This window comes from Limanda limanda, chromosome 11 (assembly GCF_963576545.1).
Source record: "Limanda limanda chromosome 11, fLimLim1.1, whole genome shotgun sequence".
In the NCBI taxonomy this organism is placed as follows: Eukaryota; Metazoa; Chordata; class Actinopteri; order Pleuronectiformes; family Pleuronectidae; genus Limanda; species Limanda limanda.
Genome location: NC_083646.1, coordinates 1084445 through 1097053, shown reverse-complemented (window position 1 = coordinate 1097053; position 12609 = coordinate 1084445). Strand labels below are relative to the sequence as shown.

General features: G+C 41.8%; 2 protein-coding genes across 3 annotated transcripts in view; both read left to right on the top strand.

Moving 5' to 3' along the window:
* Window positions 1-5116: 5116 nt before the first annotated feature.
* dek (DEK proto-oncogene) lies at window positions 5117-9831 on the top strand. 2 transcript variants are annotated; one of them, XM_061081398.1, is made up of 11 exons: window positions 5117-5268; window positions 5875-5973; window positions 6098-6207; window positions 6293-6387; window positions 7418-7547; window positions 7711-8028; window positions 8293-8439; window positions 8845-8935; window positions 9079-9221; window positions 9306-9374; window positions 9493-9831. In XM_061081398.1, the coding sequence occupies exons 1-11, from the start codon at window positions 5148-5150 to the stop codon at window positions 9502-9504; spliced, it is 1335 nt and encodes a 444-aa protein (XP_060937381.1). In that variant the 5' UTR covers window positions 5117-5147; the 3' UTR covers window positions 9505-9831. The 2 variants fall into 2 exon arrangements, with proteins under 2 accessions (XP_060937381.1, XP_060937380.1); XM_061081397.1 differs by having other exon boundaries at window positions 9076-9221.
* A 648-nt stretch (window positions 9832-10479) lies between these two features.
* creb3l4 (cAMP responsive element binding protein 3-like 4) overlaps window positions 10480-12609 on the top strand; it is a 6926-nt gene continuing 4796 nt past the window's right edge. Inside the window, exons 1-2 of the mRNA XM_061081071.1 lie at window positions 10480-10635; window positions 12492-12609. The exon at window positions 12492-12609 is cut by the window's right edge and continues 32 nt beyond it. Of these exons, the coding sequence (XP_060937054.1) occupies window positions 12495-12609 (115 nt within the window). The 5' untranslated portion in view covers window positions 10480-10635; window positions 12492-12494. The remainder of the gene's footprint in view (window positions 10636-12491) is intronic.

The window sequence follows — 12609 nt, the reverse complement described above, 5'->3', positions numbered from 1 at the left end:
GATTCAATCCAAACTGATGAGAAACACTTGAACAAACATCAGTGAGATAAGAACGACCTGAAATAACAGAAACTTCTTGACAAACATTTATTTAACGTCTACTCTGTTTGTTTGGTCCATGTCCCGTCTGCTAACATGGAGAAGGAGGGGTCTACGACGGATATTGCCGCCATCCACCAGGGGGCGATGAAGACACTGTGGCTTCACTTTGAGGGAGCTGTCATGTCGTCCATCTTTATCTACAGTCTGTTATTAGATGTTACAACAAACACACCTGTTAGTGGGAAAAGATAATTTCTGTCTTTTGATTTTTCAGGTGATTTATCAACGCTCAGAAAAATGAAAAAACAACCTTGTTCACGTTTTAATTAAAAAAGTCCAACTTCGTCTCACTGTTGTTTCCGGTGTCGAGACAGGATGTGAAGGACGAGTTGAAAACACTATTATTCAATTATCAATTAGATATTAAAGTTATCCAGTAGCTGTTAGAGGTTCCTCCGCCTCCTGTGGCATTAATAACCCTCCATACTCTTTCGTCCTGTTTGAAAGCCTGTTGCTAGGCAACAACATGGTTTTCTGAACCTTTATTGGAATTAAAAAGATGCTCCACTTCCATCGCACACATCCCTGATGCCACAGCGCCCCCTTGTGTCCTGCGTCACTTCAGACACATGAAACATTTATAGATGTCAACACTTCTGCTCTGATTAATGTTCATCTTCAAGAAGACATTTTATTGTAACACTTACAAATATAAATAAATATCTTATTCCAACTTTCTAGGGAAAATTAATATTGCAACCAAAATCGGAATAATTGGAAATGATGTTAGATCCGATACTAGATACAATATGATAGATCGTGCTATACGATAGGATGAAAAGGATATTAGATAAGATATTGTACATTATATTAGAAACGACTCAAGTGTTCCATATGTCCTCCATACTAATGACATATTATATAATAACAAGCCACATGTAAACTCATCATACTGCAGCAAATCACAGCCACAAATTATACAGATTACACATCAGGTTTGTCCAGTGTTCCTTCTTATCAATGGATAGATATTGAAACTTGTGTAAAAATCAACAGTTTTGTAAAGAAGGTTCTCCATTAATGTAGAATTAAATGTATTGGTAATAAAATAGATATTAATAATGAACTGAATTCAGAATGAACCTCTGTAGAAGAAAGTTTGTTTTCCTGTGTCTGAGACGTGAAGAAGTGAATCTGTTTCAGGCGGCTGACCCCCCCCCCCCCCAGCGTCCTGTCAGGTGGACACTGCCCCCCCCCCATGTCTCATTACCCAGACATGTCCTGTTCCTCTGGGTAATGAGACTGCTCTGTCTGTGGAGCTGGAACCAAACAGGACGACAGGTGGATATTTAAAATCTGAAAGCTTCACGTCTTCCTCATGTTTTACACAATGAATCATCAACATGAATTCCACAAACAATGAATGATTAGATGCTGTAGATAAAAATAACTGAAAACTTCTGGAATCACTTTTACAGTTTTGAAATATGAGCACTAACGAGCAGAATGTTTCAGACACTCTGTGACAGTCAGACAACAGTAACCAACTCCACATCTATAATAAGATAAGATAAGATAATTGTTATCCATCCGTTACCGTAGTTACAGCAGACAGCAGACTCAGAATGAGGTCAACAAGAGAACATGGAAATTAAAATAGAATAAGAAAGACAATAAAATAGAACAATAATACACACAAGGAAATATTATTAGTAGAAAAAAATATTTAAGGGGTGATTGTTGTTGTTTTATTATGATTATACAGCCGTGGCCAAAAGTTTTGAGAATGACACAAATATATATTTTCACAAAGTCTGCTGCCTCAGTTTTTATAATGGCAATTTGCATATACTCCAGAATGTTATGAAGAGTGACCAGATGAATTGCAATTAATTGCAAAGTCCCTCTTTGCCACAAAATTAACTTAATCCCCAAAAAACCATTTTCACTGCATTTCAGCCACAGAAGGACCAGCTGACATCATGTCAGTGATTCTCTTGTTAACACAGGGGAGAGTGTTGATGGGGACAAGTCTGGAGATCACTCTGTCATGCTGATTGAGACAGAATAGCAGACTGGAAGCTTTAAAAGAAGGGTGGTGCTTGAAATCATTGTTCTTCCTCTGTTAACATGGTTACCTGCAAGGAAACACCTGCAGTCATCATTACTTTGCACAAAAAGGACTTCAGAGGCCAGGATATTGCTGCCAATAAGATTGCACCTAAATCTACCATTTATCTGATCATCAAGAACTTCAAGGAGAGAGGTTCAATTGTTGGGAAAATGCTTCAGGGCGCCCAAGGAAGTCCAGCAAGCACCAGGACCGTCTCCTAAAGTTGATCCAGCTGCAGGATCAAGGTACCACTAGTGCAGAGGTTGGTCAGGAATGGCAGCAGGCAGGTGTGAGTGCATCTGCACGCACAGTGAGGCGAAGACTTTTGGAGGATGGCCTGGTGTCAAGAAGGGCAGCAAAGAACCAATTTATCTTCAGGAAAAACATCAGGGACAGACTGATATTCTGTCAAAGGTACAGGGAGTGGACTGCTGAGGACTGGGGTAAAGTCATTTTCTCTGATGAATCCCCTTATCGATTGTTTAGGGCATCTGGAAAAAAGCTTGTCTGGAGAAGAAAAGGTGAGCGCTACCATCAGTCCTGTGTCGTGCCAACAGTAAAGCATCCTGAGAACATTCATCTGTGGGGTTGCTTCTCAGCCAAGGGAGTGGGCTCACTAACAATTTTGCCAAAGAACACAGCCATGAATAAAGAATTGTACCAAAACATCCTCCGAGAGCCACTTCTCCCAACCATCCAAGAACAGTTTGGTGAGGAACAGTGCCTTTTCCAGCATGATGGAGCACCGTGCCATGAGGGGAAAGTGATAACTAAGTGGCTCGGGGAATAAAACATCGAAATTTTGGGTCCATGGCCAGGAAACTCCCAAGACGCTAATCCCACTCAGAACTTGTGGGCAATCCTCAAGAGGCGGGTGGACAAACAAAAACCCACATATTCTGACAATTTCCAAGCATTGATTATGCAAGAATGGGCTGCCATCAGTCAGGATGTGGCACAGAAGTTAATTGACAGCATGCCAGGGTGAATTGAAGAAGTCTTGAAAAAGAAGGGTCAACACTGCAAATATTGACTCTTTGCATAAACTTAATGTAATTGTCAATAAAATCCTTTGACACTTATGAAATGCTTGTAATTATACTTCAGTATACCATAGTAACATCTGATAAAAAGATCTGAAAACACTGAAGCAACACACTTTGTGAAAACCAATACTTGTGTTATTCTCAAAACTTTTGGCCACGGCTGTATATGCAATAATTAAATATATACATATATATATATCAGAGAGGGTTGAATATCTCCTTCCTATAGGTTCCTGCTCAAGTGGGAGTGGAAGGGAATGAGAAGGCAGATATACATTTAGCAAAAATATCATTAACGAATACAGTCACAAAACATGGCAGGAATACAGAGATTTAAATTACACAGGAACAGATTTTTACAGAATTCAAAAACATGAAGGTGCTTGTGAAATCCTCCTTATCGTTTCTTACTGTATATATTGTTGTTTTATGTCCAATTGTTGTTTAATGTTTTATGTACACCAACCACACCAAGGCAATATCCTGTATGTGCAAATATTGATTCTGATTGAGTGTCACTGCACTATAAAGTTCTATAAAAACAACAGTGAAAGGTTTTATTTTGTACATACTAACATTAAACTATTTAATTCTTTTGTCTTTTCTTGTTTGTTTGATTCTCTTGTCCACTCGTCCCTCTGCTGGATCGAGTCTGGATCAATAAAGTTTGATCTTAACTTCAGTTTGCTGCCACTCTCCTGCTGCACTCCCCTCCTCCTCCAGACGGTGGCGGTAGTGCACCGGTGAGTTGTTTGCCAGCCGCCGTTAATCCCCAGAAGAAGAAGAAGAAGTGCAAGCTAGAGGAGGCGGCTAACAACACGGAGCTAACAACACGCAGCTAACAACACGCAGCACCGGCACCGGGCTCGGGAAAGTCACCGGGACACGGTCAGCACCGGGTGAGGAGCGCGCACACGCACACGCGGCCCCGGGGGGATTGTGGGAGTTGTAGTTTTCCTCCGCGGCGGGACGGCGGGCTAGCACAGGAGCTAGCGCGGGAGCTAACCGCTTTGAACCGGGGACAAGTTGGAGCGCGGGAATCAACTCCGACGTTTATTGTGAAGAAGAAGCAGCGAGAAGGCTTCCGGTGAAACTCCGGAGGTTCCACGCGACTGCTTCAGCTCGGTGGGGGGGTTCTGCTACTGGATAACTTTACTATCTAATTGATAATTTAATAATAGTGTTTTCAACTCGTCCTTTACATCCCGTCTCTCACCTGTCAATCATCCGTCTCTCACCTGTCAATCACCTCGACATGTCTGCCGTGTGACATGAATACAGTTTGTGTGATTCAGTCATTTATGTGTAAAGTTATTAATGTTCAGCATCTGAATATCGAGTCATCGAGAGGAAGCAGCTGCTCATGAGGAGGAGAACACGTGTTTACTACATCAAATGATATTAATAAGTTAAAACCTAAGAAACTCTCAATGATAATGATAATTATATGGATTCTTATTATTGACACAGTGCTTTTAGCAAAGGTCAGAGACACTTTACACGAAGAACAGAGAAATAAAATCAGATGAGTTTCTGCAGAGAAGCAGATATTTGATTTACTAACATTAATTTTGCTGACGCTGTCAAATAAGTATTTAAATATTCAATAGTGAGATAATACTCAGAACTGTGCCAGATACTTTCACGTATTAATTCAGATTGTTGGAGGTTTAAACTTTTATTTATAGTCTACAGAGAACTTGAACTCCATGAAATCATCCGTGTGGTTGTTGGTGAACATCTGGATACAAGTCTCTGTAAACCTGTGTGTCGTCCTCCCACCAGGACACAGGGACGCTCACAGGGACGCTGAGACAGACGCTCACAGGGACGCTGAGACGGACGCTCACAGGGACGCTGAGACAGACGCTCACAGGGACGCTGAGACAGACGCTTAGACGGACGCTCACAGGGACGCTGAGACGGACGCTCAGACGGACGCAGACATGAGCTCTGTGGTGGAGGAAGCTGTGGACAGCCCTGCAGTGTCCGAGGAGGAGGACACGCAGGACATGTCTCAGGAGGAGGAGCTTCCCAGTCTGAACACCAGTCGTGTCAAAGCAGCCGGTAAAGAGACGTTTGACACAAACACTTTGAAACACTGAGTGAATGAATCTGTTCAAACCGGAGCCGGCTCTGCTCGTCTTGAGGCTAGCAGGTGTCTTCGTGTCTTCATGTCTCTACGATGTTAAACTTCTTCACTGCTCTGAAAACAAGTTGCCAGTGGCTCCGCAGCTGCTGTTTCTGAGCAGTGAAGAAGAAGTGATTTTGCACTTTTTGAGGATGAAAGTACTTCAGGGTTCGTACGCTCATGGAAAACCTGGAAAAGTCATGGAATTTTAAAATGCTTTTTTCCAGGCCTGGAAAAGTCATGGGAAAAAATAATTGTTTGAATACTACATTTTGTCACTTTTTCGCGTATACACTGAGATTTTAACAAAATGTTCGGTCATGGAAATTTGGTTTAAAGTTATTGAAAAGTCATAGAAAAGTCATGGAAATCCATTGGTCAAAATGTGTATGAACCCTGGTACTAAAATACATTAAAGACGTAGTATCACATCAGTGAAACATAGATTCACGTACTTGCTAATGCGCCACTCGCCATCGGATGCATGTTTGATGCTGGTGTTAGTTTTGAAACGTCTCTATCGTTTTCTTTCTTTTTTACAGTGGTTGGTGACATCATCGAGGGCAAGAGGTCAAAGAAAACCGTGGAGAGGCTCGACCTCCAGGCACCCAAGCAGATGGAGAAGCTCAAGATTGGAGACGGTGAATATTCAACCATGAGAGACACGGCTTCATTCCTGGATATGAATATTTGTTATTTAAAGATGAGCTATACAGATATTTACAGATATAATACTGATGTTTATTTGACTTCACATCTTCTCAGGTAGTGGAGATAAATTGGGAGACATTCCACGCACCAGCTTCCAGCTCACCAAGGTGAAGCCAGCCGACCTGAAGCCTCTTCACACCATCCTGTTCGACAGGCCGGGGAAGGTGAGAACATCCCGAGGAGACCTTTCACCTGAGCTCACTTCCAGTCCCAGCTCACTTCAGGATGATCTCTGTGCTCTTTCAACAGATAGCCACCATCAAGAAGAACTTGCGTCTGTTTAACGGATTTGGTTTCGATGCCGACAGCGAAGAGTTCATCAAAAAACGAGACAAGCTCCTCAAGTAAGTGTCTGTGTAGAAGCTTTCCTCTGGTTGAGTCTGAGGTTCCGTGAGCTCCGGTTGCTTCAGAGGGATGAAGAACAACACGATGTGGTCCAACCTCAGACTGAACACGAGAGATGTCACGAGAACCGATACTTACGATACCTTTCGATACTTAGATAACAAATCACCGACGATGCCAGCAGCTGTTAGCAACTTAGCATTAGCATCGGTGCTGCATCAGTCGACGTTTACATTCAGAAAACCAAGATGGCGGCTGCAGCGTTCGCTCCACCTCGACTTGTTGATAAAAAAGGCACAAAGACTTGTGCATGGCACTTTGCGTTTGAGGCAGATGGCCGCGGCGTTATCGTTAATCCGCAGAAGCCATTATGCTAACGATGCTAACGATGCTACCGTGGTCTTCAGACCAAGGGAGGTCATACTTCCAATGTAGCAAAGCACCTGAAAGTCTGTCATCTGGATTTGTTTAAAGAATTCAAGGTGAGTTATGATTCATATTAACTGTAAATCAATGCTAAGTTCGCTTTAATGCATAATGTGTCTCACAACAATGCGTCACTCGCATGCGTCCGCAACTACCGTATAACCCACAGTATATGCGCAAGCACATTAAACTACCGTATGTGACATTAACAACATCCAAAGAATACACCTTTGGAATCTTAGAAAATTCTTTTTTTTTTTTACCTTGGTATCTAAATTGGCATCGAGAATCGTGTCATTTTACTGGTATTGGCACCGACAACTGCATTTTTGGTATCGTGACACCCCTACTGAACACTGGCGATTACCCATGATCCTCTGCTTCCTGAACCAGAAGAGCTGCTGCTGTAACAAATCCACCAAACTCCGTTCAATCTCCATCCTTCAAACTGTGCTGAGAGAATCTGACAATGGACTGTTGTGCTTTATAAGGACAAATTACTTTCTATGGAAATGAATGACTACATTTATTTAAAGATTTTTTGTTTTTAATTGCTGAAGGTGAACAATGAGCTTCATGTTTTCTTCTGTTCTTTTGATGCAGAAATTCAAATTTCACCAACACAAAGCTGAAAGTGGTCTGTGGTGTTCTGGATCTGGAGAAGAAAGGAACTCAGATCGATCTGGTCGACAGGATCATGACTTTCCTCATTGCACCTAAAACCAGTGGGAAGGTGAACTGAAGGAATCATTGCTCGTTAAAACATGATACAGTGACAATAAATAGTTTTTATTTTATCTTTAATTTCAATGTTGATTTCTAAGTAAAGTGAAGTCTATCTTGTAGTTTCAGACCTTAAAGTTGAGATTGTGAAGCTTGTGTTTGTGTCTCGGCAGCGTCTCCCTGGGAAGAAGAAGAGGAAATCAAAGAAGAAACTGTCGGGCGACAACTCAGAGACACAGACCAAGAAAAAGAGCAAATCCAAACCCACCAGCTCGTTGTCCAGTCCCAAAAAGTCCAAAGCAGGAAGCAAATCCAAAGCCATCGTCATGGACTCCAGCAGCGACGAGGAAGATGAGGAGGAGGAGGAGAAGGGGGGGGCTGAGGCTGAGGGATCAGACACGGAGGAGAAACTGTCGGAGAAAGAGGAAGACCAGTCCGACCAGTCGGAGCATTCTGCAGACGAAGAGGAGGAAGAGGAGGATGATGATGATGTGAGATTCTCAGACCGAAGCACAAACTGGAACCTGTTGTTTCTGATGAATCAACAAACTGAGGCTGAAACGATTTAGAAGCTGAACAGATCAACGGAATATTAATCAACAACTAGTGTCACAATCAATCATTTAAAAAAACAAAAAAGTTCAATTTATTTAGTTTGTTTAGTGACAGTAAATATAATATCTTTGTGTTCTGATCATATGGGAAATGTTTCATTCTCTTTCCATTTTATTAACTAACAAATGTTTTTGTGTCAGTCTTCGAAATCCGAGATGAGCCGAGGGAAGAGTTCATCGAAGAAATCTGCTCCAGTGAAAAGAAAAAGGACGCCAGCGAAGAAGACGAGTCCTAGAAGGAGAGCGAAGAAGAGCGAGTCCGACGGCGACAGCGAACCGGAGCCGAAGGTAAAACCTCGTGTTGCAACAAATAGAATGTGACAGTTTATCAGTTTTGAATCGGTATCCACTTTTAGAAGATGTACATTTATATTCTCAATTCGAGTTCTATGTAATTGGTTTTATCTTTTTAATTTATAATTACTCAAATAAAGTCTCAGAAAACAATTGTGTAAAAATGTTGGTTAATGGATTTTTTTTAGTTCGCGCTGATAAGTTCCACTATTTGATGACATTTTTATTTTACCCATTTCTTTTAGTAGAAACTTTTAATTAATACCTGCAGCATTTTAATAAAATTACTTAACATTTTCATGTATAAGTAGTTTCCTGTGCTACGCCCTGACAGCGACCACTGCAGCTACGCTTCACCCACAAGATGATCTCAGTTTCATAAAGAACTTTTTTTTTCAGCCCAAGAAGAAGAAGCCTCCTGTGGTCAAACCTGCGGCCAAGACGAAGAAGGCCGACAGCAGCAGCAGCCGCAAGAACAACACAAACACAGGTGAGACGGATCGGATCTGAACCTTCTAGTTCTTTAAAGCTCATCATCTTCCTGGTGATAGAGAAAGATGAGTGTGGATCACGTGTCAGTGACGCACAACTTCCAGCGTCGGCCTCATCACAGCTTTGTGTTTCCACCAGCAGCCGACGACAGCTCAGAAGACGACGAGCCGCTCAGCAAGATGATCAAGAAATCCCCGAGCGACGCCCAGCTGAAGGAGACCGTCCAGGGTTTACTGAAGGAGGCGAACCTGGAGGAGATGACCATGAAGCAGATCTGTCAGAGGGTGAGAGCCGAGCTATCTTCACATCCTGCACATTTAAAAATTCATTTGAAATGAATAAGTCGTAAAATAATGAAACACTTTCAGGTGTTTGACACCTTCCCAGACCACGACCTGAGCAGCAAAAAGGACTTCATCAAACAGACAGTCAAATCTGTGAGTATCTGAACACACACGCATAAATATATATACATTTATTTAATTAATGAATGAATCCAATGCTACAGTGAAGTGTATCGAAGTTGGTTTGATGTCGGTGCACGTTCTCTCACAGCTCATCACATGAAGATCAGGAAGTCGCTGTGAAACTTCACAAGAGAAGAAAAGTTCAGCAGAAACAAGTTTGTTTCATTAGTTCTGTTTGTTTTCATAAAAATCTGTTTTATACATGATGTTTTTTATTATTATGAATGTTTCACATTAACTCCACATTGTTCATCTTTTCAAAGCTCTCTGCTCGAGTCCAAATCAAAGTAGGAAGATTTGGCTTCAAATAATAAGCAGTTTTGCAGGTTACAATACAAAGTAGTGGTTTGGACATTGATAGAATTCATGTGTTTTTTTGTCTGTTTTTATTTAAAACACATTTTTACAAACCTGATCTTTGCTTTTGACTCACATTTTTATTTTTGGATTAAAATGTGTATGTTTTCTTATTAGATTAAATTATTTTTGATTTAAACGTTTGTTATTAATTGTCTTGAAGCTGAAAACAGTCAAACTTTTTTATTGTGGATTTTGGATTTGTTCTTGATTTTCTCTGTCAAACATCATTTACACTTTTCACATTCATAGATTAACAGAGTCGGTTACGGACTGATTAAAATTCTACCTTTTTGAACAAAACTGTCTTCCTGTGGTTTGAGTCACGTGTTGATTTAACTTTAACTTTGCCTGAACATCCGTGAGAAACGTTAGAGGACTTTTCTGAGGTTTTAATGTGGGAGCTGAATCTGTTTCCACGGATATTATGAAACTGAAATCATGTAAATCACTAAATCTACTTGTGCTTTAGGTTTAAATTGAGTTTAGGGTTCGACCAGTAACATGGGCAGGCGGTAGGGGGCAGCATCACTGAGAATTACTCAGGTGTAGCGGAGAAGAAGAAGGTGAATCCCTGCCTGTCTCTGATTGGTCCACCCTCATGTTTTGACTCTGACTACCCAATCACCGCTCTGCTTGCCTAGCTCTAGCCAATCAGAGGCAGGGTAGGGGGCGGGTCTTCTCGCAGCTCGGGTGGAGAAGACCCGGAGAAAAGAACCGTGACGTTGTAGCGACTCGACCCGGAACCGGAGGCTCCACCGCCGGCTGCGCTCCCTGACTGTCCCCGGAACAGAGCTCCGTGCTGCGGGAGCCGCGGCGCGATGAGCGGCCGGAGACCGTGACCCGGAGCCGGCCAAGCACCCAGGGATCCACGGTAGGTTCCGTCCGGTTCCAGCCTGGAGGCAGGTCAAAGGTCAACAGGTGAAAGTTAAACTCTGAACTTCTTCGTGTTTTAAACTCTTTAAGTTCATCTGGAGTTTGGCCTTTGACCTTCACTGAGTTGATTTACCGTCAAATAATACATGAGATTACAGGTGTGTATATATGGGAATGTTCTGTTGTCAGTACTGATGTGATACACATTTGTTTATTTACTTTTCAAACTGCTTACATTCATTTTCAACATTAGTTTTAATCCCAAAATTATCAAATATGTTTCCCCAAGTTGCTTCACTGTCTGATCCACAGTTCAGTTGAGCCTGTGTTTGTGTTTACAATGTTAAAGAAGGAAAAGTAATAACTCAAATACACAAACTAATGCATTCAGTTCAATTATGAATGATATTTATCAAGTGTTTGTTCACTTTTATCTATGATGTATTTGTTTAAATTAATATTTTACCCGGTCGCACAACGACTGACAAGAAACTTACACACAAACACACACAACTGTTTAGTCAGTAATCTGTCGAAGTTTGTTTTAGAGGAAAACTTGAGTTAAAGTGAAATTAGTCGATTTATCAATATAACGTGAATCTATCAATAAACTGATATATTTATGCATAATTATTATTAACGAATGATTAAGCAGCATTTTACTCTTGTGTTTGATTTAAATTAAGCAGTTTAACACTTTTATATAGAGAGACACTTATTTTACGATTCATATAGAAGATCGCCCCCTGGTGGCTGGCTTCAGTACAGGTCATAAACTCTGCCTCCTCCAGGTTAGCAGATGGGACATCCATCAAAATACAGAGTTCATGTTAAATACATGTTGTCTGTCATCTCCTCCCGATTTCTGTGGAGAAAGAAGAACTCGTTAACTTCAGGAGTAAATCCAGATCAGTGGGCGTATCCAGGAATATTGTTTCCACTTTCTTTAATTGTATTGATCTGGATTCCACGGTTCATACTAATGAGTGCATCATGATTAATAAGCTGCTTCGTTAATGGACGAATCTGCAGCTGCAGGTCAGAGAAATGTGCAGTAAAGAGTACATGAGTTCACTATGCAGTGTATTAAGTATCATGAATTTAAAAGTACAGTGCGTACGTTAATGTACTAAGTGATATTTCACCGCTGCCTGTGAAGGTACTTTAATATAAAGTACTGTAAAGTACTGGAAAGTACTGGAAAGTAATGGAAAGTACTGGAATGTGACGGATCGGGTTTTACTGCGTGAGCACATGAATAATGTTTGTACGAAGAGAAAAGAAACGAGAAACACGTTTAGCAGCTTCTCAGGTTTCTATTCAGACAGGTAGGTTCAGAGGCTGTGTGTGTCTGTGTGTGTGTGTCTCTGTGTGTGTCTGTGTGTGTGTGTCTGTGTGTGTCTGTGTGTGTGTCTGTGTGTGTGTCTCTGGGTGTGTTCCCACCAGGATATCCTCCTCCAGGCTTGCGTCACGTGGGTTTGTCAGATTGTTGTTCAGTTTGTGTCGTGTTTACTTTTCTCTTCGTTTTCTTTCACGAGTGAACTTTCACTGCAGGTGTTTACTGTGTTAGATATTAGACACACACACACACACACACACACACACACACACACACACACACACACAGACACACACACACACACACAGACACACACACCTTGTGAGTCGCCTTTCAGCTCATGTTTGAATAAGAGAGTCTGCAGACTGTTGAAGTCGTATTATTTGTCAGAGACATTCAGGATCCATCTCCGTAGTTGTTGGGTTGTTTCAGTCGTTGACCTTTGACCCTTCACGGCGCCCTCCTCTCCATCAGCGTCTGTTCTAAACACCTGAACTCTGTCACTGTGTGGTCAGGTGATGGATGCAGAGGGCGGGGAGCAGTTCCTCGGCGGCGGCGGCGTGATGGCGTCGGACAGCTGGCAGCTGGACGCTGCGTTCGGCTGCGACCTGGTGTTCTGCGGCTCGGAGAAAC